This window comes from Pseudorca crassidens, chromosome 15 (assembly GCF_039906515.1).
Source record: "Pseudorca crassidens isolate mPseCra1 chromosome 15, mPseCra1.hap1, whole genome shotgun sequence".
NCBI classification, from domain to species: Eukaryota; Metazoa; Chordata; class Mammalia; order Artiodactyla; family Delphinidae; genus Pseudorca; species Pseudorca crassidens.
The window spans coordinates 1736151-1761579 of NC_090310.1; the positions used below are offsets into that span (position 1 = coordinate 1736151).

General features: G+C 65.4%; 2 protein-coding genes across 6 annotated transcripts in view; both read right to left on the reverse strand.

Moving 5' to 3' along the window:
• The window catches only part of TTYH3 (tweety family member 3), a 29272-nt gene extending 4383 nt beyond the window's left edge, over positions 1-24889 (reverse strand). For 2 of the 4 annotated variants that reach the window (XM_067705358.1, XM_067705357.1), the window contains exons 1-14: positions 24589-24889; positions 9294-9463; positions 8992-9103; positions 8629-8849; positions 8237-8332; positions 8000-8072; positions 7652-7727; positions 6503-6558; positions 5666-5758; positions 4916-5008; positions 3686-3822; positions 1874-2047; positions 1215-1290; positions 466-566 (exon numbers count right to left, since the gene is read on the reverse strand). In XM_067705358.1, the coding sequence (XP_067561459.1) occupies positions 498-566; positions 1215-1290; positions 1874-2047; positions 3686-3822; positions 4916-5008; positions 5666-5758; positions 6503-6558; positions 7652-7727; positions 8000-8072; positions 8237-8332; positions 8629-8849; positions 8992-9103; positions 9294-9463; positions 24589-24711 (1569 nt within the window). In that variant the 5' untranslated portion in view covers positions 24712-24889 and the 3' untranslated portion in view covers positions 466-497. The remainder of the gene's footprint in view (positions 1-465; positions 567-1214; positions 1291-1873; positions 2048-3685; positions 3823-4915; positions 5009-5665; positions 5759-6502; positions 6559-7651; positions 7728-7999; positions 8073-8236; positions 8333-8628; positions 8850-8991; positions 9104-9293; positions 9464-24588) is intronic. The other 2 variants (XM_067705359.1, XM_067705356.1) reach the window with 2 other exon arrangements.
• A 235-nt stretch (positions 24890-25124) lies between these two features.
• IQCE (IQ motif containing E) overlaps positions 25125-25429 on the reverse strand; it is a 51260-nt gene continuing 50955 nt past the window's right edge. Inside the window, exon 22 of one of the 2 annotated variants that reach the window (XM_067705368.1) lies at positions 25125-25347. In XM_067705368.1, the coding sequence (XP_067561469.1) occupies positions 25304-25347 (44 nt within the window). In that variant the 3' untranslated portion in view covers positions 25125-25303. The remainder of the gene's footprint in view (positions 25348-25429) is intronic. The other variant, XM_067705371.1, reaches the window with a different exon arrangement.

The window sequence follows — 25429 nt, forward strand, 5'->3', positions numbered from 1 at the left end:
GTGACGGCCGCAGCGGCTTTGTGCCCCTCTGCACGCGGCTGTGTGCACTTCCAGACACGTGGGGCGGCCCTTCGAGGGCCGGGCCTGCTGGCCGCACCCCAGGGCGCCAGGCACAGGTGTGCACGCGCACACGGGTTTGGGTGGCCGACTCGCTGGGAGGTGACGGATGGGCAGGGGCCAGCTGCAGCTGGGCCAGGGGTGAGGAGGGGGCTCTGTGCAGGGGCTCACTGCCCCTGATGCGAGGGTGACAGCCCAGGGCCAGGGTCTCTGTGGCTGGGCTAGGGGCCACAAAGCCCGCCCACCTGCACTGCCGCAAGCTGGCCCCGTGGGCGCTGAGCCAAGACAGCGCTGGGCCCTGTCTGATGAGCCAGCGCTGGCGATGGGCTAGCGGTGAGCAAAGGGTGTGAGGCACGGAGGTGTGGGTGCGCAGGCGGTGCAGGGCAGGGGACCCAGGTGGGTCAGTACCTGTCACTCTGAGGACACAGCCACCACAGCGTTCAGGCACTGTTCATGGGCTTAAACTGCCAACCCGTGTGGCCGCCAGAGTCCAGGGCAGCCAGATAGCGCTAGGAGGGCCCGGGGTGGGAGTGCAGGAAAAAGAGAGAGAGAGGGGGGCCTCAACGCCAGGGTGAGGGCCGGCCCACAGCAGGCCTGGGGTGCAGACCAGAGTGCCGACAGGAGGGTGGCCCGAGCATGACACGGCCTGAGAACCCGCACAGCCTGGGCCAGGGCACCCCAGGCCTGCTCTGTGCTGCAGGGCATGACGGGGCCGCCCCACGCGCAGGCGGGTATTTCTGAAGCAAGGTGGCCCTCAGCCTCTCTAGCCCTGTTCCCTGAGGCCCACCACCTCCAGGAAGCCCTCCAGGGGCCCCGGCCTCTCTACAAGCTCCTTTCCCACCCTGTCCCCTTTCTGTGTCTCATTCCCAAGACCAGAGGGGACACCAGGCACAGATGGAAGAGCCAGGAGACGAGACCTGGCTTGAGTCCAGGAAGTTGAGGAAGGAAAAGAAGAGGAAGCAGGGCTGGGGTGGGAAGAGATGCAGGGGCCCTCGCAGAAGCTTGTGAGCTCACCCAGCCCCGTCTACACAGGCCAGATGCCTGCCTGAGAGCCCTGGCTGGGACCCACACTCAGGGCCTGCACTGCCTGTGAAGACCACAGCAGACACGAGGCGGCGGGGCGGGGCCCCTACCCACCCTCCGGCCCCAAGACTTACTGAAGGCGGCGGGGACTCGCGCCCGATGAGAGGGGTGTTCTCACAGCGGGGATTCTGGAAATTGGCATTCTGACTCCTGAGGTGAGAGGAAGGGGGGCTGTGAGTGCCCACTGGCCATGGCAGTCCCAGCCCTGGGCCAACGGGGCCCGTCCTGGAGCTAGCAGGACTCCACACATCTTCCCCACCACTCTGCATACTGCCCGCCAGCAAGGGCCTGGGGTCCCGGGAGCCCGGCACACAGTGAAGGGCTCCGAGCAGGCCCATGGTGGCCACCGGCCAGCCTCAGCCCGGCCCCGCCGGCTGCCTGCCCACCACGTGGCCAGGCCCAGGGCCCTTGGCAACGTCATTCCCTGCATGAAACCAGACGCTCCATCTGACAGAGTGGCCTCCCCGTGGCCTCGACCCAGGCATGTGGGAGGAGCAGGTCAAGCCCACCCAGAGCCCGGACGGCCCCCGGGAAGGCCCCTCCGCCATCCGAGGCCCCACCCCTCCCCACTGCATCAGCTCAAGTCCCTGCTCCCTGCGGTGGGGCTGCGTCCCCACTCCAAGCCACGGCAGCCGTGCGTGCCGGCCACAGAGTCCCAGGCAGCCCATCCCAGGGCTCGGGGCTGCCGTCCCAACCTGGGCTGCCCCGCCCGCTCCCAGCACGCCTCACTCACATGTACTCGGTGACCGGGGCGTTGCTGACAGTGTGTGCTGCGGCCGGGATGCTGGTCTCGCTGCCATAGCTGCTGCCGCAGCTGTACAAGCTGGGCATGTGGACGCGGTAGAGGCTGTCGTGTGCCGGCCTCGGCCCTGGGGCGGCCTCCTCCCCCCCATCCTCATCAGGGCCCCTGCAGGGAGGGACCCAGCAGAGCTTCAGGCCCTGGCGTGAGGCAGCCAGCCACAAGACCCACAGGGGCTCAGCTCTTGTGCAGACACAGCTGCTTCCAATCCTGGTTCTGTCACCTACCCACAACGGGACTGTGGGTAAGTCGCCCGGGGACACCAAGGAACCCGCACCTCCGCCTGTGCACACGGACACCAACTGTCTATTAAAAAAAAGGGACAGGGCCCCTCCTGGGGGAGCACAGAGGGCCAGGTGCCTGCTGTCCCAGCCCGCCCTGGGAGGCCTGAGCCCAGTCCTCCAGACTCCGCCGCCCTCTGACTCCCTGCCCGCCACTCCAGTCAGGCCGCTGCAGGGCGAGCCCAGGGAGCCGTGGGCCAGGCCTCTGGTGCTCCGGTGTGTGGTGCCTCACACGCTGCCTGGTCTGGACGGGACTTGGGACTGGGCTGCCTGGTGGTGAGGGTACAGGCCAGCCAGGCCTGGGCTCACGTCCCACCTCCCCACCACCGGCTGGGTGGCCTTGAGCAGAGGGTCCCTCCGCCGTGCCCCTCGTAGTGAGACAAGTGGGGTCGCAGCAGCAACTGACCAAGTGCCAATTCCCAGCCAAGCCCAGGGCCGAGCGCTTGCGTGCGGTGGTTCATCTAGGGCTCACGTCACGCTAAGAGCTTGTACTCTTCTAACCCCCATCCTACAGGCAGGGAGACTGAGGCCCAGAGTGGTTAAGTGACTTGCCTATGGTCACCCAATGAGCAAGGGTACAGCTAGGACCTGAATCCAGGCCATGAGGTTCCAGGGATGTGCTCTCAGCCACTCCCCTACAGCTGCCATCTTTACGACCGCCCCCATCACCACTCCCATGAGTACCACTGTCATCACCATTCTCCCCATCCTCAGCATCACAATCACCACACCACCTCCAGCACCACCGTGACTAGCACCATCGTCACCATTACTGCCACCGCCAGCAGCAACACCAACCCAACAGAAAATAGTAGAGTAGAAATGCAGACGAAAGGAAGCGATCTGAGCTGGGTTACTTGCCAGGCAAGGTGGGCCGCCAAGAAACAGCCACAGCCCAAGTGGGAGACACAGCACAGGGGCTCGAGGATGGCGGGCCTGGCACACCCGTGCACCACTCAATCCAGCACTGACTACGGAGACTGAGGCAGGGGCCACCAGGACCACTACTTCAAAGATAAAGACACAGTGGCCCATGGGAGGTAGCTGCCACCCTGGTCACCCAGCTGAGGGGGCCCCGGAGGCCAGGGCCGTGTGGGGCACTCCCTGCAGAAGCTCTGAGTCCCCCAGTCAGCTGGTCTCCCCCATCAACAGCACTGCACACCTGCACCCAGGGGTGGGGGGACGGATGAGGCATCCTGAGCCCAGTCAGTCAGAAGTGGGGAGGGCTGTGGGCACAGAGCCAGCAGCAGCAGGCAGGGCACCCCGGTTCCCCCTGCCTGCGCCGGACTCGAGTGTCGCCTGGACCAGGACCGCCTCTGGGCTGTTGCTACAGAGGCCCCGGGAGTGTCAAGAGGTGAGGAGGCCTTCCTGCCTGTCTCCTAGCTATGACATGGGGTGTCCAGAAGACACGGCCCAGCTGCTGTGTGGCCTGGGCCAGGTTCCAGGACCTCCCTGAGCCCCTCACCTCTTCTGCTGCCAGGTGTGTGGGACACTGCAGACGATGGAGCTGAACATGAGGGCTGTGACAAAGGAGAAGAGGGCCAGGTAGATGAGGCCCTCGACGCCATCGTAGCAGAAGCCTGTGAGGGCCTGCACGTAGTCCTGAGGGCAGGCGGACGGGGACACAGACAGAGAGAGAGAGAGAGAGAGAGGTGGAGAGAGAGAGAGACAGACAGAGAGGGGGAGAGAGAGAGAGAGAGAGGGAGAGAGGTGGAGAAAGAGAGACAGAGAGAGGGGGTAGAGAGAGAGAGAGAGAGGTGGAGAGAGAGAGAGACAGAGAGAGAGAGAGAGAGACAGAGAGAGAGAGAGACAGAGAGAGAGAGAGAGAGAGAGAGAGAGGTGGAGAAAGAGAGACAGAGAGAGGGGGTAGAGAGAGAGAGAGAGAGGTGGAGAGAGAGAGAGACAGAGAGAGAGAGAGAGAGAGACAGAGAGAGAGAGAGACAGAGAGAGAGAGAGAGAGAGAGAGAGAGAGGTGGAGAGAGAGAGAGAGAGACAGAGAGGGGGAGAGAGAGAGACAGAGAGAGAGAGAGAGAGAGAGAGAGAGGGAGAGAGGTGGAGAGAGAGAGAGAGAGACAGAGAGGGGGAGAGAGAGAGAGACAGAGAGAGAGAGAGAGGTGGAGAGAGAGAGAGAGACAGAGAGAGAGAGAGACAGAGAGAGAGAGAGACAGAGAGAGAGAGAGAGAGAAAGAGAGAGAGCGAGAGAGAGACGGGGAAGCACAGGGTGAGATGAACTGTGCACAGGGAGCCCCCAGCAGCCTGCACCGCCCCCACTCGAGGCTGGGCAGAGGCCCTGTGACTGCTCCCCCCCCCTCCTCCCCCACGCTCCCCCTAGCCGCTCCCCTCCCCCACCTAGCCGCTGCCCTCCCCTGCCCCCCACCCCTCCTAGCTGCTCCCCTCCCCCACCTAGCTGCTCCCCTCCCCCTAGCCGCTCCCCTCCCCTGCCCCCCCACCCCTCCTAGCTGCTCCCCTCCCCCACCTAGCCGCTCCCCTCCCCCTGCCCTTGCCTAGCTGCTCCCCCTCCCTCACCTACCCGCTCCCCTCCCCCACCCCTCCTAGCTGCTCCCCTCCCCCTGCCCTCCCCCACCCCTCCCCTAGCCACTCCCCCTCCCCTTACTCTGCCCCTAGCTGTTCCCCACTGCTCCCTGCCGCTCCGTGCCTGCCCAGCCATGGGCCGGCCCTAGGAGATGGCTCTCACCAGGTGCAGGCTGCGGCAGTCCACCAAGGCGGTGAGGTGCTGCAGGTTCACCTCCGTGCCGTTCAGCACCTCCTGGACACGGAGCAGGGGGTCCTGGAGGGCGTGGACCACACAAGGTCAGCACAACGTTCCGGAAAGGGTCCTGAGCCTGCCACAGGCCTCCCTCCACCCCACACCCTGCCGTCGAGACCCCCTTGACCCCCACAGTCCTGGCACAGGCCCTGAGGACCCTTGGCTTTGAAAAAGGGGGACCCCCAAGTCTGTGCCCTGGTCTCAGGGGGCTGCTGAAGACGTGAGGGGGACAGCGAGGAGACGGACGCACAGCACCTGCCCACGTGGCCACCAGGGCGGGGCCTTCGTTGTAACGGGAGAAACAGCAAACGCCCGCGTGTCCCCTAACACGGGCCTGGTTCTTTTAAAAATCACGTTTTAAGGAACAGTTTAAGACAATGGAAATTTTCAGAATATCTTAAAGGACAAAACACTGTCCAAGATACTCTGTGCAGAGTGAGACTGGTCCTACAGTGTATGTGTGTGTGTGAGTGTGTGTGTGTGTGTGTGTGTCTGCATTGTAAAACCTACCAAAAATCCTCGGGGACGTGAGGGGAAGGATGGCAGGTGGCAGAGAAGGCCAGACCCCCCAGCAGGGTCCCGCGGGAGGCAGCCTGAGCAGTGTCTGCACCCCACCTCCCTTTCGTGATGCGAAGAGGGATCCCACTGGCTCCACTGACCACACCCACAACCCCTCACCTTGGCGGCCGGGTGCTCCCGCGGGACGGTCTTCAGGAGCTCAGCCACCACGTCCTGCATCTCCACCAGAGCCTTGTGGCTGCCCGACAGCTTCTGCTCCACAGAGAGGCCGGCTGATTCCAGCGGGGGTGGGGGCAGCTGTCTCTCCCTCCCCGAGGGCCCCACCCACACGCGGCGCAGGCCAGCTCCAGTGCCCTTGGCTTCTGCCGGCCCAAGGGGCGTCCAGCCTGTGAGGCCACGAGCTCATGGGGTGGGATGGCTGTGCCCGGCAGTCTGCTCTGTGGGCCTGTGGGACGCCTCTTCTTGGCCCCCCAGATGACCACACACCCCAGAGGCAACACAGTGAAAATACAGCATCTTTAGAGCAGATAAACAGTGCTGAGGACCCCAGAGGGCCACACAGTTATGTGGAATGACAGGCAGAGGGCTACATGGCTTCCCTTCAAATTCCATCATGACAACATCCATCCAGGTATTCCACAGAGCAGGCACAGGACCCCTGCTTCCATGGGGCTTCCCTGGGCTCCTCCCACACCCGCCAGACAATCGGCTTTGCCCTATAGGGATGGCTGGGGCAGCCTGAGAAATGAAAGGAGTCCCAGGGATGCGAGGGCATTAAGCAGGCCACCCCAAAAGGCTTGCGCTGAGGTTGTCAGGGTGGTAACCCCGGGGGCAGTTAGCAATGTCAGCGTGGCGTTCGCCCAACTGCCCCCCGACAGCTCCTGGGGCCCCAGGGGCCCGACGAGGTGTGAGAGTGGGCCTCGTGGTCTGCGGGCACCTGGGGGCAGGGGCCAGGGGACCAGATGCTCTGCGGGGCCGGAGCAGCCGAGCTCTCACCTGCTGGAAGGGGTTGGCGGCACGGGGTGAGCAGGCCAGGTAGTACTGAAGGATGTCTGTGGAGAGAGGTCAGGGCGGCTGAGCCACTCCAGCCGTCCGCGTGTGCTGTGTGCGTCTGCATGTGATGTATGTCTACACGTGCGTGTTTGTGTATACGTGTATATGGGTGTCTCCACGCCTGCATGTATGCTAGACACACGTGTGCTTGCTTGTATATATTTATGTGTATGCCAGTATCTGCACGTGTGCAAGTACACGTGTGCGCGCACCTATCTGCATGTGTGCGGCTGTGTCTGCGTGTTGTGTGTGTAGGTGTATCTGTGGACACGTGTATGTCTGCACACGTGGGTGTCTATGCGCACGTCTGCACATGTGTGCACATTTACACGTGTGCACCTGTCTGTATCTGTGAGCGTGCAGGTGTGAGGGGGCACATGGTCTCCAGGGAGCCTGGGGCCAGGGCCCAGGACCTTCTCCTCTGAGCCATGTTCCTGAAATGTGCACAGTTCTCTCTTGGGGGGCGGCCTCGTATCTCCCCTCCCTGGGGAGCAGCAGACAGGGCACTGGGGGTGGGCAAGGAGTCAGAGGTCACCTGGGTGGGCATCTGCTCCCAGGCCAGTTGGGCAGAACAGTTCTTAGGCCAGAATGTCACCCCAAAAAGGGGGGGCATGAAGCCGGAGCGTGCAGGTGGCCTGCTCATCCCCATTAAAACAGGTGTTGATTCAGTGTCCAACGTTCAGAGATGGGGATTCACTTATAATTCTGATTTTGAAAACCTAAGATCTTTCAAGCCCAGCCAGAGCTGGGGAAGAAGCCTTGGACCCCAACTGCCTAACACCTGCCCCCCCACACCCGCCCTGTGCTCTCTGGTCCCTTCTTGGCGGCTCTCTGGGATCCAGTGCACGACGTGGGCCAGGAGTGAGGTCCATCACGGCCCAGCGCAGCCTCTCCGCGCCGCACCCATACTTGGCCGCCAAGATCTGGGTTCCTGCGGAACTTATGTCGGAAACATAAGGAAGCCCCACGCTTGACTTTCGCCACCTGTCAACGGAGCCAGCGCAAGGCCTGACCCAGATGGCCTGTGGCCCTGCAGGCGGCAGCTGGCACTCACGTGTGGCTGGGACTGCTGGGACACAACTGCAGACTCACCCCCGCTCAGCACCGAGTGCTCCTCCACCATCCTGGTCACGTAGGTGTCGGGGTCCACGCAGAAGTCGCTGGAGCCCTGGGGTGGGTGCAGGCAAGGAGGATGGGATGACTGAGCTGGGCGTCCCCCCGCCCCAGACCCCTCGGCTCTCAGGGGTGGAGCCTGGTCCCCCAGGGTCTGCATTTGGCTCAGGAAGGTGGCGTGAGTCTGCGGGCGGCGGGGACTGACGGGCCGTGTGCCCGCGACAGGCCCCCAGGGGAAGAGGGGAGGGGTGATGAGTGTGGCATCCCCCACCCCACCCCCCGTGCTTGGCCAGCAGACGGGGACCACCTGTGCTCTCCATCACCTACCACAGACACGGCCAGCTCCAAGCCCAGTGCGCCCCAGCTGATGATTAGGGCCAGGACCCCCAGCAGGCAGACCCTTGGGGCAAAGAGAGTCAGTCAGCACCCTCCAGGCCGGGATGAGGGCTGCACCCCGTGCCAGGCTGGACCCACAGACAGGAGGGTGGGACAGGGCTGACTCGGGGGACATGGCGCTGCAGGTGCCCCACCCCCTCCCCCTGCCCTGAGGGCCCACAGACTCACCCGACCAGGATCCCCTTGGAGCTGCGGATGAGGCCGACCAGTACCAGGAGGCAGATGGCCACGTCGAACAGCAGCAGGCCCAAGTAGCCCAGCCACCTGGGGGCACAGCGCACACATGGGCCGGGCACAGGGGCCCAATCCCACGGCGGCAGAAAGGGGGTGCTGGGGCGGAGCCAGGCAAACAGCCCAGAGGAGCTTCCACAGGCAGTTCTGGGATGTGGAGGCTGCCCTCACTCTTGCAACGTATGTCCCCATGGGGGACTCCTGCCACAGTGACCACCAGTGGCCCCAGCCCCTTGCCCCAAAAGACCTCAGGCACTGGGAGCTGGGCGCCGACTGGCCCATAGAGACTAGTGGGAACCGAGCGGGGCAGGAAGGAAAGAGGGCCGCACCTGTACCAGTCATAGAGGTCCACCTGCTCGGCCAGCGCCTCCAGAGACACGGCTGGGTTCCTCCAAAATGGGATGGCAGCCGTGTAGCCCAGCAGCGTTTCGAGCAGGCTCTGCAGCCGCTGGACCGCCCGCAGGGGCTCTGGCCGGGCGGCCAGCTGCCGCTCCAGGCTCTGCAGGCTGGGCTCCGCCGAGCGGTTCAGGGCAGCTGCGGTGTCCCACACCTGCGCCAGGTTCGGGGTGGCGTGAGCCGGGGCACGGGCCCGCTCCCACACACGCCCACGCCTCGCTCCCACACACTGGGGCACACGCGCACACACGCAGTTTAGGAGCAGGAAAAGAGGCCCCTCCCATGCGGCCACTCACGCGGTCCTGGACCCCCGCCACCGTGCGGTTGGCGTGGCGGAGCGAGTAGGTGGCCCGATGTATGCCGTCACTGGTCTCCCCATTGCCGTAGAACCCCACGGCGATACCGGCGCTGGGACAGGGCGGGGCCGCATGAGGGCACAGGCCCGGGAGCCCCGGCCCGCTCCGCCCCCAGTTTGCCCCGCCCCCGCCCCGCCCCCGGCCGGTCCACCCGGCCCCTCTCCTCTCGGCCCAGTCACCCCTCCCAGTCTGGCCGCGCCCCTCGCTGGCCACGCCCCCACCGGCCCGCCCCGCGCGCTCACCTGCAGACCAGAGTGGCGATGATGACGCACCACGCGGTGCAGCAGCAGTCGGCGTCCAGGTGCTCCTCGCTCTTGCGCCGCCGGCAGCACAGCCAGAAGGAGTAGACAAGCAGGAAGAGGAGGTCCAGGGCGAGGCAGGCCAGCGCAGCCGCCCCCAGCAGCAGCAGAGCCTGAGGGAGGTTGGGAAGTGGTGCTGGAGGTGTGGACCCCCGCCCTGGCTCTGCACCCAACTGCAGTACCAGCGAATTCCACCTGCGCCTGGGCCACGGGACCGGCACGCTCTCCCACTGAACCCTCCCCCAGCCCTGGGGATAGAGGCTCCCAGCACCTGGGTGATGTGCCTGTGGTCACCCAGACTCAGGACCCCAGACTCGGGACCCCTGACTCATGTCTTCATTCCTAGACACCAAGACTCTAAGCCCCACTGGGAGGGCCCAGGTGGGCAAGACCATGGGATCCCTTCTCCTAACCCTGCCCAGGCCCTGTGTGCTCCCCACGGGAGCCCACCACCTCCTGGGCCCCAGAGCCCAAGGCACATATCTTTGAACAGGGATTCCGGCCCAGGCGCTGTGAGGAGGTGCTGGCGGGGGACCCTGGGCAGGGCCAGCACAGTTGCTGACTGGCCACGTGGCCAGGGAAGGCCCTTACTCTCCCTGAGCCTCAGTTTCTCTTTTGTAAACAGGGGGTGATGCTGCCTCCCCACAAGAGGTAGGCACAGAGTCTCAGGGAAGGCCACCCACACCTGCGGCAGGGCCCTGGGTGTGGGGCCGTCAGCACTGTCACCATCCTCACCCTGAGTGCGGAGACTACTCTGGATCTGACTGCCTCTGTGAGCCCCTGAGCCCCGGGCAGCCTGAAGGGCCAGCACGCTCCGACCACATCCCAGGAGGCACCAGGGGACGAGGAACTGCCCCCCAGCACCCTTCTGTCACTGAGGCCAGCGTCCCCCACGGAAAGCAGCTGACTGGATCCAGCGGTGACACGCGCTGCGGGCTCAGTCCTGGGCTGGGGCCTCAGGTGGACAGGGTAACAGGGACACAGCCCAGAGCCTTCATCTGTCACAACAGGCACCAGCCCGGCCTGGCCTGGGCACCACGCTCTTCAGTTTGCCTGGCCCAGTGCTTCACCACCATTTCACCAGTTAAAAAAACAGCCTCAGGGCTTCCCTGGTGGCGCAGTGGTTGAGAGTCCGCCTGCCGATGCAGGGGACACAGGTTCGTGCCCCGGTCCGGGAAGATCCCACACGCCGCGGAGCGGCTAGGCCCGTGAGCCATGGCCGCTGAGCCTGCGCGTCCGGAGCCTGTGCTCCGCAACAGGAGAGGCCACAGCAGTGAGAGGCCCGCGTACCGCAAAAAAAACCCCAAACAAACAAACAAAAAACAGCCTCAGAGGAGGTAAGGAGGAAGAACCCATGCGCCCACATCACAGGCTTTCTGGCCACACGTGCTTTGCTGGGTTGAGTGGCAGCTGACACAGGGCTGCAGGGCAGCAGGCTAGCCCTGACCGTGCACACCTCGTGGGGGGTCCAAGTAAGTACCACAGAGAGGTGCCCACCCCACGGTGGTGCGACCATGGACACCCCTTAGCTGCCCCTGCCGGCACTACTACAGAGACAAGCAGACCTCAGGGGGACCTGGAAACACCCTCTTCGCATCCTGACACTCAGCGATGTGGCCGTGAGCCTAGGGAGCCACCGGGGGGTGGAACGCCCCAGGCCCGCCTGCCCCCTGCGGGGCCCCCTCGGGACCAGAGGCTCAGCCACAGAGGCACTGGGACCGCTGGATCACAGCGCTGGTGCCCAGCGGCTGTCTCCCAGGAGACAGCTGCCAGGCGGCGCATGCAGGACGGCACCCCCTGCCCTCCCAGCAGCCATCCTGCCCAGCCCTCCATCCCTGATGACCCCCACACCCGAGGCAGGGCTCTCCCACCTTCCCCCTGACCGGGGCCTGCACCTCCAGCCATGATCCAAAGCCACGCGGGTGCCCTGGGGCCGATGTGCTGTTTGGAGGCTGGGCCTCTGCCCTCCCGCGTGAGGTCCAGCACGGGGCACCCTCTTGGGAAAGGCCGGGGCACCGCCACGGGGCTGCAGCACAGGCAGGAGGGTCTGACAGGACCTGGCCACCCTGGCCCACCAGCTGGGTGGGGGAAGGGAGCGGGCCCAGGGTGCTCGCGTCACAGAGGGGACCCCGAGGCCAGTGGCGGGGGGAGAGAGGTTGTCCAAGGTCACATAGGGACACCAGCCAGGCCACAGCAGGGGGTCTCCGGTGGAAATCAAGGGCCGTCACAGGGACAGGCGCCAGTCATGGGGGAAGGGACTCACCTTAGGGGCCTAGTGTCAGCCACAAACCCCGCCCCAGCCCACAGCACACAGCAGGGTGCGAGAACAGCACCGCCTCGTGGGCTCCGCCTTCACACACACGAGCTGGAGACCAAGCACAGCGGCTGCAGGCCCTGCCGCCCCCGCCTGCGGGCTGCTCCCCTAAATCCTCAGTCAGACCACGCCACACGCCTGCCTAGACGTCTCCACCAGCGACGAGCCCCATTCACCAGCCTGGCCCCCGCCAGCCCCAGCTCGGCCGAGCGCTGGCAGCGACCGCTGCCCCTCCTGCCGCAGCCGGAGCCCGCCTACCACCCCCCACCTCGCGCCACCTCTCCTGCCGGATCCCCTCACCCGCCCCCACGTGCAGAACACAGCGTGCGTGGAGCTGATGCTGAAATCAGTACATCTACACGCACCCCCTCAAGGAAACCCCTCTTGGGGTGAGGAAGCTGGGGAATCGGGCCCAGGGCAGGCGGCACCCCCGCTGGGGCCCTGAGTCCACCCAGCCTGGCAGCGCACGAGGCCAGGGTTCACACGGTCATCGGGGCTTGCCAAAGAGCTCGCGGGCCTAGACCACCGCCTGGGTGGCGCCAGGACCACCACTCCCGTTCGCCAGATGAGAAAACTAAGGTAAGATAAGCGTCACTGGCCAAGCTGGATCCTAGCGCCTGGGGCAAGGCCGGGGTGGGGCACAGCTGGACTCACCGCTTGTCTGGGAAACGTGTCAGGTGCCAGGGCCTGGCAGGCGCCCGACAGGCAGACCCCCCGTCCTCGGGGCTGCCCGGCTGCTGCAGGAGGCCGGGGCTGGGGCCTGCTGGATGCGAGCCGGGCCATGAAGAACAGAACAAGCAGAACAGGCAGGAGTAGCAGGGCGAGTCTGCAAGGGCGCATCGTCATCCAGCAGGTCGGGGGAGAGCCCTCTGGGCAGAGGCCACCACAGCTGACACTGCCCAGAAGGCGCCGTGCTAGGCCTGGGCACCCGGGAGGCGCACTTGGATCTCCTACAGCTTTGATTTCGTTTGTTTTTTGTTGTTGGGTTCTTTTTTTTTCTTTTTTCCTTTTTTGGTTATCTTTTTTTTTTTTCCCTAAACCACGAACCATACTACCTTTATAATTAAAACACGAACCCAGAAACCTGTCAGTAGCTCTTTTCAGCCAGCCGTGGGAGGCCCCTGGCCTGCTCCCAGCTCTGCCACGTGAGAGCCAGTGCGGCTCCCGCAGGCCTGGCTTCCTCTTCTGGGAATGTGACATTTCCCAGTCCCTCCCAGCTGTCACGTGGGAGAAGGGCCGGCTTATGGCGATGCTGCAGTCCCTGCTGGTGCCCAGTCCCCCAGGAGCAGAGGTCGAGGGGAGGGACACCCCGGGTGTCCCCACCAGGAGGCAGAACCGCCTGCTGCTGGACAGAGGTGTGAGGGAGTGGCTCCTGCCCAGCCCAGAGGGGCGGCTAGTCTTGAGGGGAACCAGAGGGCTGGGGTTCGAACGCTGCTTTGCCTGGTTCTAGAATGTGACTGTGGGTCAGTGTCCCTGTGCCTCAGTTTCCCCGCGTATGGAACAGGGACAGTGGTGTCACTCCCTTACCTAGCAGGGCTGCTGTGAGATGAAATGAGCTAACACCCATAAAGACTTAGAACAGTGCCTCCGTGGGGAGCCCTCGGGGTACTGCTCCCAGGCCAGCTCTACCCACGCAGCCAGGTGGGCTGGGGAAAGGGAGCCGCTGTCCCAGCTGCTGGGGGGGAGTCCAGGCCGCTCACGGACAAAGTGGGCGTGTGCACGTTCACGCCCACCCCCGCGTATTCATGCCCACACGTGTTCACATGCTCACTCACACCCACACACGTACACTCACACACACATCCTGACACTCACACACACGCACGTGAAGCTGCCGCCCCTGAGCTCCCAGCAGCAGTGCCAACAGCAGCCTGTGGCTGGAAGCTCTGTGGTCTTGGGGGGGCAGGCGGGGAGGGGTTCCCAAGCACCTGGGCATCGGACCCCTGCCAGCGACGGGGAGCGGAGAGAGGCGTCAGCCAGCCGAGGGCAGCCTCACGCACAGGCACAGCCACAGCCACCTGCCTGGGGGCCCTAAGAGTCACAGCCCTGGGGGAGGAGCCTCCTGTCGCACCCCTGCCTCACGGGCTGAACAAGTGACAGGCAGGGGCAAGGCAGGCCCAGCGCCGGGGAGCCCCGGGTCCAGGGCCTTGAGGGTGAGAGTGTGTCCCGGGGCTCCGGGAGGGGTACCTGAGGGCAGGAGAGTGACTTCCAGAGGCTTCCCTGAAGGCAAGGACAGGCAGAGACCCAGGTGCTATATGTCACCCCTTTAGCCCAACACACAGGAAGCCAGGCATCCGGGCAGCTGGGGTTCCGCCCCCTCCCCTCCTGTGCTGTCTGCCCAGCTCCAGAAAGCCCTTCCTGACCGTGATGACAGGGCCCTGTTTCCATCCTTTAAGCGCCAGGTCTGTCTGCCCACACCTCCCCTAGGGGGCGCTGGAAAGGCCTCGCTCAGCTCATCAATTTAGCTGGGGTGGTGCCCCCTCTGGCCCTGAGGCCTGGCCCACAGTGGACACTCGGAAACATGGGGCCCCTGCCCCCCACCCCAAGCTCTGACAGCCTGGGCCAGCTCCCTCTCTGGCAGGACGGCTTCCTCCTGGACGAGGCCAGCCTTAAACCTGGACCCCACTGGGCTGCTCGTGGGCCCCTGGCACAGCCCCGGGAGGCAGGCTGCGGGGCCTCCACCAGGACAGCCTCACTCAGCCCTGTGGAGAGGTGTCAGCACCCTCTTCCTGGATGACACAGGGTCCCAGCCCACTGCTGCAGACCAGCAGAGCCCACGTGGGTGCCGGGGCCAGGCCTGGGGCACCCGGCAGCGGGCGGCTGCTTCCTCCTGCCCAGGGGCCAGCGGGCCTGGCCTGACCTCTGCCCTCGTCCAGAGAACAGCCTTCCCCTGGCGTTCCCGTGGCGGCCCCGCCTTCCCTTTCAACAGCCTGGCGTCCCCTCTGAATGGGAAATGTTTGATCAGCATCTGGGCTCTGACCAAATGGAATTTTCCGTCTGTGATGGAAGTGATGTCAGCACTCAGTCAGGCGAGACAAGGCGCTGGGGCCCGTATCCTGACCGCGCGCCACAGCGCTGGCCGTCCGCCACCTGAGCGCGCCTCAAGCACTGTGCTGTGAGGACTTGGCGTGGGCACACGTGCACGGGGCTGGGGGGGCCCTGTCCACCCACCCCTCCCAGCCCTACAGCTGCTGTTTCTCAGCCCTAGCCCACCCCACCGGCCCCAAGGCCCTGCAGCCCCGGCCGTGGAATGTATCCACCAAGGAGGCCCCTGCCCGGCCCTGTGCCCAGGCGCTCCCCCCAGGCCCTAAGGCCCCCAAAGTCCCCACCGGCTCTGGAAACACCTGATGAGCCAGAGCTCAGGGTCTGAAGCCTCACTCCGTCCCATTTCAGGCCCAGGCCCACATCTGAGGCCTATCAGGGGACCCGACAAGTCCCTGGCCTCCAGCGGGTCCTCCCAGCCCCGGCGAGGGGACAAGGGACAGGGGCCCGAGGGCAGAGGTGGCCTCTGTGTGAGCCTCAGCGGGCTCCCTGTGCAGGTGGGTGGTCCCAACAGGGGGGGCGGATCCCCAGCTCAGTCCGGCTACAAGGGGGCTATCCAGCCGGCCCTGCAAGGGGAGGGCCATGGTGTGTCACCAGATCTTACTAATAAAAGCCAGTGCAGCAGAGGCTGAGCCCCATCGCAGCCGGAAGGCCACAGCGTGAGAGCGCACAAGGCTGGAGGCCTGTCCCCGCCACGATCTGCTGCGCCCCCCCCCCCCCCCGCCCGCTCTGCTCCTTCGGCACAGCCCAGATGTGGGCTGTCAGCGCACGGGTATGCGCACCACACAGCGCCGGCTCGGGCTGCACCAGGAGGCCCCAGGCCACCAGGCCGGCAGGGCCACGCGTGACCCTGCGGCAGCACCTCCACGTGTCACCTGCACAGGCAGCTCAGCTAGGCGTCCTGGCAGCACGTGGCACGGAAGCCTGCGAGGGAGCACGCCACACGCGGGGAGCACATCAGAAGCACGGACACACTGCCTGCTGAACATGCACCCCTGCCGGCAGAGCCGCTGCCGTGCCACCAGCAACTGACCCCAAGAGCTGGCCTGTCCCGCGGCCAGGCTGGGGAGACACCGCCCCACTGGGAGACCCCCACGGAGGTTCTGATGGGAAGTGTGGGCCCATGGCTGCCCCAAGCACAACGCCAGAGGCCGCTTCCCCACCACCCTGCCGTCCCAGTGGCGGGGCCTCCTTGTGGGAAATCACGTGCACCCAGGCGCCGGCGCTGGCAGGGAGACTTGGGACCAGCAGTCCAGGGGTGACTTGGGTAGGCTCCGGGAGATCAGGCTCTTCCTTCAGGTCATGTGCTAGTGGGGTGGGGCCGGGATCCCAGCCCGGGGGCGTGACCGCAGCCTGAGGTCCCACCGCTAGGAGGGCTGTGTGCCTGCCAGAGCGGGAGCCCCCGGAGAAGGGCTGCCCCCCTCCCCCTGTACCAACTCTCCGGGGAGGTGGCCTGGCCAGCTGGTAAACAGCGAGCTCCAAAGAGGAGGCAAGTCCAAATTCCACCCGGGACCCGGGAGCTCACCGGCCCGCACTGCCGTGTCCTCACGTCGGCCACACCGGCCTCACCACGCACAGGGCCTCCGGAGCTGGCCCGACTGAGGACCACTACACACAGGGTGTCCATACTCAGCGCCAGGCCTGGCCCTGGGGACGGGGGCATGGGACCCGCAGACACAGCTCCTGGTGGGCTGGCATCTCCCAAGACCCCAGCAGTGCAGGCCTGGAAGCACAGACTGTGGGAACCAGGGAGATCGGGGGAGGGGTGCAGGAGCTTCCGGGGGTGCCCTAAACTGCCATTACAGGGTCAGCGGGTGCCCTCAGGGCACGGTGAGGTGTGGGGTGAGCACTCCCAGAGAGGGACAGTGCGAGTGAGGGCCCAGCACCAGGTCCAGGCTGCAGACCTGCGTCCTGGGAGGCCCTGGCAGCTGTGACCAAGGCAGCGGGGCGGCGGCTCCAGTAGATAGGGATGGAGTGGGAAGGGGGAGCCATGGACCCCTCCAGTGCCTCTGGGGCTTGTCCACCTCAGCCCTGGGGCTGCCAAAGGCCCTTCTCCAGAGGAAGAGGCCAGGTCAGGGCGTCCAGGAGGCTGGCAGCGTCCCACACCCCAAGGCACCCTCTAGGAACCCAGAGATGTCCTGGCTGGAGCCCTGGGCCTGGGAGAGGAAAGGGGAGGGGCACCAGGCTGAGCTGCTGCCACAGCTCCTACGTCTGCGGTCTCCCACTGGGAAGGACGCACCCCACATGGCACTGCCTCCGCCCCTAGTGCTGGCCCTCTGCCTCGGCACCCACTGTAGCCAAGCTACACACACGGCCTTGTTGGTGCCCAGACCACCCAGGGCAGGGGTGACACCCATCCCCCAGGGCAGGGGTGACACCCAGGCCAGGGGTGACACCCATCCCCCAGGCCAGGGGTGACACCCACCCCCAGGCCAGGGGTGGCACCGTCCTCCAGGCCAGGGGCCTGGGGCCAGCAGGGACACCCAGGGCCCCCACACTTGAGTAATTGAGACAGGGTGTGGGCCAGCACAGGCCTCCTGAGGAAAGTTCCAGAAGAGACCCCCTCACCCCCCGGGCCAGGCTGGCTGGGTGCTGAGGGCCGTGGAGCCGAGCTGGGTGTGCAGCCGCTGCTCCCCAGCCCGAACACACTTGGCTGGGGCTCCCAGATGCCGGCCAGAAATTAAAAACAGATTTTCCACCGAGCCAGGCTTGGGTTTCACAAATTCCATGATGGTGAGCTCGTGGCCATGCCTGGAGAAAGCACAGCCAGTGGCCAGCATGCAGCAGCCCGGGAGGGGTCCAGCTCTCTGGCCAAGTCCCCTCACCCTGAGGTCCTAGGTCCAGGCCACCAGGCTGCACAGACACACTCCAGCTGCACCTCCATCCTCACGGGCACACACCGCCCTGCCCTGCCAGGAATCACCGGGACACAGGCCCAGCGAGGCGGGACTTGGGTGAAGCCCCAGAGAGAAGCTCTGGTCGGTCATCCCCCAGGCTCGGCACTCTCTGCTGCCCTCCAGCCCTGTGGGCCACGTGGAAGGACACCGAGGCCCCGCTCTCCCACTGCCCACGCCCCGCCTGCTGGCGGAGGGAACAGACACCAGAGAACACGGCGCCAGCGCGGCCCTCGAAGCCGCGAGCGTGTCTATTTCGGTCCAGTGCCCTAACACGTCTCCCAGCATGACACCCAGAAAACTCCTCTGCTCTTCACCAGCCTGTCTGCAAGCGCCTCTCCACCCGCCACCCCTGGGGGCGCACGCAACAGGCCTCAGATGTAGCCAGGAGCTACCAGACGGGCGGTCACATCATCATCCAGACCAGAGCCCAGCCCAGGGCTCGTCTCCACCCCGGGGCACAGCCCAACCCGACTCGGGGGTCAGCTGTCTGGAGGGCCCCTCACAACGGTCAGGAACCCAGCCCAGGGGAGCGGGGGAGCCGGGCAGAGTGGCACCGTGCCTGGCGCTCTTCTCAGAGGCAGAAGCAAGGGGCCACTCAGGCTTTTGGCAGCCCGGCCTCACCCCATGCCCTCGGCCAACACAGGACACGCCTGGCCCTAGAGGGTGCTGCGGACAAAACCAAGCACCCTTGGCACACCTACCGTTCAGAGCCCACCTGCCGCTCTGAGGGGACCCAGCCTCAGCCGGCCACCTCCCAGGAGGGGGAGGGGCGCACCAAGCGGGCGCTGCAGCCTGCGTGTGTGCACGAGCCCAGCGGCACATGAAGAGCCCAGGCCCCGAGTGGGGGGCAGTGTGAAGGGAGGCAGCGCCCCCCTGGCAGCCTGCCCAGCCCACGTGCAGACGCTGGCACCCCTCAAATCCGCCAGGCCCAGCCCAGGAGGTCACTCAACCCTCCCCTGGCCCTGCTCCCTGAGGGCACACCGGGCGCCTGCCCCGACTTTGGACAAGAACCCGAGCAGCCTCAGGGCCAGCTGGCACCAGGCGCAGGCCCTGTCCTGCCCCTGCCACTGGACTGGAGGCCTGGAGGCCCACTGCAGCCTCCAACAGCCCCGTCCGTGGCACGAAGGGCACCCGCTGCCTCAGATGTCAGCGGTGCGTGGGCCCCTCGGGAGTCCAGCAGGGCAGGCGCAGACCCAATTCTGGGGCATGAGGGGACTCTGCAGCGGGGACGCCCGGGCAGGCCTGGGACCTCAGCCACGGGTGTCCTCTGCAAAGCACCTCCCACCTCTGGCAGCGTGTGGCTCCCTGCTCTGGGCGACAGTGCCTGGTGTGTGCCACGAGAGCCTCGCCACGCTGAGCTGCAGCAACCCGACCGTGGGTCTGGGTCCTCACCCTCCCCAAGATCCTGGGAAGCCCCTGAGAGCCGCCTGGGGGCCGTGTGTGTGTCCCGGCCCAGCACAGGGCTTAGGGTGGGCTCCCTGCAGATCCGAGGAGGCAGCAATGGGCACAGCCAGGCGCTCCTGGGTCCTGCCGCACCCGCCCTCTGTCACGCGCCCCAGTTCCTCGGGGGCCATGTGGGGCACTTTCTCTCTCTGTGATCCAGTCCCTGGGCTGCAGATTCGACTCTTCCTCTCCAGCCAAGGACTCAGCAGAGCTGCCTTGGCCAGTGGGGGTCTGGTCCCAACACCCTCTGAGCCTTCGTGGACTAGCTCCTGCTGGGGGGACCAGACTCGGAAAGCGCAACAGGGGCTGTGGCCGCAGGCAGGGCAGCGCTGGGCTGGAGCTGGGGCCTGTCCGTGTCTCCCAGCCCACTGATGCCGGCTGGCCAGGGGCCTCAGTTTCACTTCTGTAGTGTTACTGTTTGGCTTCCCGGAAACAAACAGCTTACTAGACAAATGTCACGAGCCTCTCGGTAGAGCAGCTGTAGCTTGGGGGTCAGAGACACAGAGCACCCAGCCCAGAGCCTGACCAAGAGCCCCTGGTCAGAGCCGAAACAGGCGCCCTCCCAGCTGTTCTGTCCCCCAGGCAGGGCAGTACAGTGCTGGGGACAGAGCTGGTCACCGCATCTTCAGACCCGAGAAAACCAGGAGCCCCAGAAAGGCCCAAAGATGGGGCCTGGGGCGCAGAGCCTGGTGGCCCCAACACCTACCCCTCAGCGGGTGTAGACCTGGTGGCAGAGGCAGCCAGCAGCCTCACCTCCCAGCCAGAGGGCCACGTGACAGCCGGTTCTCCCCAGCGTCCGGGCACTGGCTAAGAGCGAAACAGACAAAGTTGATTTCGCCTAGCTTCCCTGCCCCCCCACCAATGCATAGGCCCTGCACCCTCGCAGCTGCTGTCCACGCAGGGTGTGCTCTAGAAGCTTCCACGCAGCCCCTCGGTGTGCTCTGTTACGTGTGGCACGTTTCTGTCACTCGCAGCCTCAGAATCCTGGTGTCGTGGGACGCTGGGCAAGCGCCAAGAACCATGGACCAAGGACATGGTCCAAGAGACATGATGCTTCAACGCCGGTGACGAATTCTAGCCTTAGGCAGCACCCCTCCCCAGGTATAAGCGCGTGGACAGACTCCAGCTAGAGGGACGTTTTTACCTGTCTCCACACTCTTTCCTATTTTCCAAGTGTTCCATGAATGTGTCTTACTTTCATAAACAAGAAGAGAGGCGATAAATGCTGTTTTTAACTAGAGTGAATTTCCTCCTGATCGTGGAGATGGTGCCAACGGAGCCAGTCTCATTCACAGGCACACGCTGACCCTGCTTGAGTCACAGCATTGAACCAGGGTGCTGTGGTCTCTGCTAGGAGACTACTGGCTCCTGTGGGTCCTGCCTAAGTGGCCTTCCAGGCTGGCCTCACACAGCCCCGGGCACAGAGCACTCACCAGCTCTGAGGCAGCACAGATCAGAGGGACTCCCTTATCTTGGGCTGAGGCCCAGGCTTCTCTCTGCCTCAGGGCCTTTGCACGGGCAGTTCCCAACGCCTAGAACTCTCTTCCCCAAGGTCTCTGCACAGCCACCTCGGTCTTATCTTTAGGGTCTCGATGGGAACATCCAAAGCACTCAGGGCCCCACACACTGGGCCGACGTGGAAGGTGAGCTGCTATGCCCACTGCACGCCAAGCTCCAGGCAGGTCCTCGCCTTCTGGTCGTTCAGAGCCTGGCTCACCGCCTCCACGGCAGGCAAGGTAGCGCCTCCGACAGGAAGCCTCCCCTGACTGTTGGACTTCCGCAGGCCTAGTCCTGACCTGATCGCAGCACCACCACACCAGCCTGTACTGTCCTCCAGCTCACAGCTTCCAGTCTCCCCTTAACTGGGGGAGACAGTGAGTGACAACGAGAGGGACTGAGGGCAGAGAGTGAGTGTGACCTCGGCCTCAGGACACCAGGGGTGTGGGAGGCTTGGGAGTGGGGAGTCGGGAAGGGCTGGTAGGAGTTAAGGGGGCAGATCCCAAGGTGAAGCCCAGAGAGGTGGATGGACCCACCCAAGGTCACACAGGTGGGAAGCTACAGAACTCGAGCCCAGGCTGGGCACCCCGCAGCCAGGCACCCGCACGCCGGTCTGCAGAGAGGGCTCTGAGACTCTCCCCCCACCCCCCGCCTGCAGCCATGACAGCCCTGACCTTCACCACGGAGGACAGACTGGCCTCAAGCCAGATCAGGTCACAGGCTACGCAAGCACCAGGGAGTCTCCTCCTCTTCTGGGCCTGCGACCCCTCCCCTGTAAAACGAGCATCCCGCCCATCAGCTGCCCCAGGTTCGGGGAGCCCCTGGCATGCTGGGAAGAGCCCAGTCCCAGGGGAGCCAGACCGGCAGCAAGCAGGCAGGTGCGGGGGTGGGGCGGCACACAGCAGACCCCAGAAGCCTTCTGCCCCTTCCAGCACCTGCCAGCCCGCACAACCCCTCAGGCCCCACAGAACGCGCAGCAGCACCGTCCTGCAGTCCGTCCATTCAGCAACAGCATGAGCCCCCAAGAGACAGGAGTCGCGGCCAGGGAGCCCCTCCTCCCCAGGGTGGAGGCCCCAGGAATACAGGGCCAAGAGAAATCACAAGCCTTTAGGATGCAAAACCCGACCCCTGGTCTTGCAGAGGCGCCAAGCCCCTAGCACAGGGCCAGCCAGGGCTCTGAGAGCCCGCAGAACAGCCTCCCTCAGCACCTAATCCCTCAGTCACATCCCCTGCAGGGGGCCAGCCGTCGGGGACTCAGGAAGCCCCTGGCCCCCAAGGCTGACTCTGGCTCCTAGGGGGGCAGGGGCAAGGGGCCTGAAGCAGGATTCCGGCCCTACCACCCACTCGCTATGTGATTCTCAGCCAATCTCCTCTTTAAGCCTCAGTTTGCTAATCTGTACAATGGAGACGACTGTCCTCATCTTCCAGATTTGTGTGAGAAAAGGCTAGCAGTAGCCCCAAACAGCACCCCCAAACAGGGTCTGGCCCGTGGGGTTTCCAGTGGGTTTCACCGGGCTCCCAGCAGTGGATGGTGTGGGCAGGAAAGAGCGAAGGTTAACAGCTGGTCTCCCCAGGCCATACCACCCCTCTACTCCTGCATCAGGGCCCCCGCTTCCTCTGGGCGGCCTGGGAAGCAGAAGCCCCTCCCCGGCTGGGCCCAGCCCACATGTGGGGAGAAGACTGCCAGGCCCCTGCAGCCCAGGTGCGTGCCAGACACAGACAGGCTCCCAGGCCAAGAGGGGTGCCCCAAGTCAGGAGGATACGGGGTCCACCACCCAGCAGCGGGATGAGGGTGATGCCCCTACAGCTAGGAATGCTCCCCCAGGGGAGGCAGGAAGAGGCCCCAGGCCAGGGCCCACGCCAAACCATCGCCCACCCACCCAGAGAGGGAGCTCTTTGGGCTGCACACCCAACACAGAGCAGGAGCACGGGGCCCTCACTCCCTACCCACCCTGCACAGACGGCGCACCGGCCCAGTTTCAGGAACGAGGCAGTGAAGGCTCAGAGGTCAAGTGCTTGCCCGAAAGCACCAGCACAGGAGGGTAGGGGCAGGACGACTCCCAGGTCCTCCCAGGTCCAGCTAGCTCCACAGCCCCGAGCCAGCAGCGAGGTGGCGGGGGACGGAGCCAGGCTGCTTTCCACACCGTGAATTATTCAGCAGCTAATTCTGCTCCGCGGGGAGAGGAGGAGAGAGTGAGTCAGAGCCTCCCCCGCGGCAGAAACCAGGGCCCGCTCAGGAGCAAAGGGCCCTGCGGGAGGCTGGGCTGAGCGCAGAGGGGCCTGGCCACCACTCCCGACGCCTCCACGGGCTGCAGGCGTCGGCCCCTCGCTCACTTCCCACCACATGTCCGGGCGCCTCGGAGGGCAGGAGGCATGGCAGCCAGTTCAACCGTGGTGGGCAGCATGGGCAGGTGGCAGCCCACGGGCCAGCAGGAAAGCCCCACGTGGGTCACAGACACCCCGGGTACCCCTGGAGCTTCAGAACTGAAGTGGCAGAGACCTTGCTAAAGTAAGGTACATTGTCCTGTTCTGTGGAAGCAGAGCCCCGGGGACAGGTGTGGCAGAGCCACCCCAGGTGAAGTTCGTGGAGTGCACGGAGGAGTGCTGTTGCCCTCACACTGGTCAGCCCCCCAGGGCTGGGCTTCTAGAACACGGGTGTCCGGTTTTATAAGAATCCTGCTGTCCCTGGGTGTGCATGGGCCAATCCCTAGCCCCCTTTCTAGTCTGCTTAGACAAAGATCAGCAGGGCTGGGGGACCGGGCACCACGTGAGCACTGAGGCTGGGGCGGCAGGCTCCCCTGCAGAGCTGGGGTGCTTCTGGTTCTCCACCTCTGGACAAGGGAGACCAAAGAGGAAAGAGCTCTGAACTGGAGAGGGGTGACACGGTCCACGGATATCGGACTCCCAGGCCATCTTATGAGCAAAGTCGTTCCCACCCCACCCTGGGGCTCTGCATTCATCACCAAAGAGGAACTCAGAGGCGTTCTGGGTGACCAGGCACCCCAGTCACTGGGTGTGTGGAATCCGGATCCCCAGGCAGGAAGGAAATGTCCACAGCCAGGTCCCCTGCCCGGCACTCAAACAGCAGTGGCTCAGTGGCAGGGGTGGTGCTGGGCTTGGCATGACCCCAGACCTGGGGCTCCACTGGTACAGCCTGGTTACTCGGGGAGAGGGCTGCGAAGGGTCCGTGCCACTCCCCAGCTCTGCCCAGGCGCAGCCCCTTTTCCAGCCTTCCAGACTGAGGCCAATCTGGCGTCCCTGTGGCCAGGCCTCCCTCCCTCAGGGCTACAGGCAGCCAGGTCTCTGGGCAGGCACTGTGTGTACATCCCACAGCTTGGCCGCCCAGCACGGGGTCATTACCAGCCAGGGAGGGCTGGCATCTACCCAGACCACTCACCCACCAAAAGCCTGGCAGTGAGTGGGATTCCCCAGCTGCGGGTGAGGGGTGAGGAATCCCCACCTGGCTTCACCCAGTGTTCTCGGGCATCGGCCGTGGTCTCACGGCCCTGGGTCCTCTGGGTAGGGAGTTCTGCCTGGCAACACCCCCAGGCCGCCCCTGGGCAGGAGCCTTAGCAGGCACTGACAGCTGGCAGAGGGGTCTCCGTGGAGGGCAAGGAGGCAGCTCCTCCCAACCCCAGAAAGGAGGCTCTCAGTGGCTCGAGAAGAGAAGGCTAGAATCTGCAGGGCTGTGGACCCTCCGTGGGGAATTGGGGGGGGTCCTTAGACTCTCAAGCAGGGGAGACCTGTGACCCAGGAGGAGGCTCTCCAGAAGAACCGGTGCTATGACCCACGAGAAGGAGTGGGCCATAATCCTCCACGGAGGGTGGGGAGCCTTTAGACCCTCCAAGAGGAGGGGACCATGACCCTCGGGGAGTGGGGCTCAGGACCCACGGAGGAGGAGGAGGCCGTGACCGTCGGTGGGGGATAGGGAGTCTTCAGACCTTGCAGAAAGAGGGGGCCGTGACCCTGGGAAGGGGGATCGTGACCCGCAGGGAGGGGGGCCGTGACCCGAGATCTGATCCCCGACCCAGGGGGCCCGCGTCACCTGCTGGTAGTCGGTGTCCTCGGGCCGGAACTGGCTGCTGGTGGTCTCCCAGCGCAGGTTGAAGTGGGGCAGCCGGTGCAGGAGGCTCACCCACCAGGGCGCCGCGTAGCTGACCCCGGCCATGGCGGGCCGGCGGCTAGAGCGCGCGGCCGCCGCGGGGCTCCCTGGCTGGCCTGGGGCGCAGGGATCAGGGGCCCGCCGACCCCGGCCTGGCCTCCCGCATCGCCCGCGCGCTCCTGGGTCCGGCCCGGCCCGGCCCGGCTCGGCCCGGCTCGGCTGCGCTCGGCTCCGGTCGGCCGCCCGCGCCCGCCGCCTCTTTGTTCGCCGCCGCTGCCGCCGCCGCCGCCGCCGCCGCCGCCTCCGCGCGCCCCCGCCCACCGCCCGCCGCCCGGCCCCCGCGCCGCCATTGGCCGGTCGCCCGCAGGCCCCGCCTCCCGCACCCCCCGCCCGGGCGCCCCGCCCCTCCCTGCTCCCGCCCTGCCATTGGTACCCTGGACGAGGCTCCGCCCACTAGGGCCCCTTCCCCAGGCAGAGGGGCGCCTGGCGGGGAAGTCGCCGAGGACCCGCAATCCCGGCAGCGGGCTCTTCGTCCGCTGCATGTGGAGCTGCGCTTCACCCGGGCGCTCGCTCGTTGGTTGGACCATTGCACGTTCACTGAGCTTCTGCAGGGACTGCCTGGAGGGGCTGGGCTGGCTCCTCAGCAAGCAGCCGTGGCTCACACGCAGACTGCGGCGCCGGGCGAGGGACCCAGTGGCCTGTCTGTAAAATACGGATGATTTGGAGGCAAAGCCTGGCTTGGTGACCTAGAGCTGTGTGATCTTGGGCAAGTCACTTAACCTCT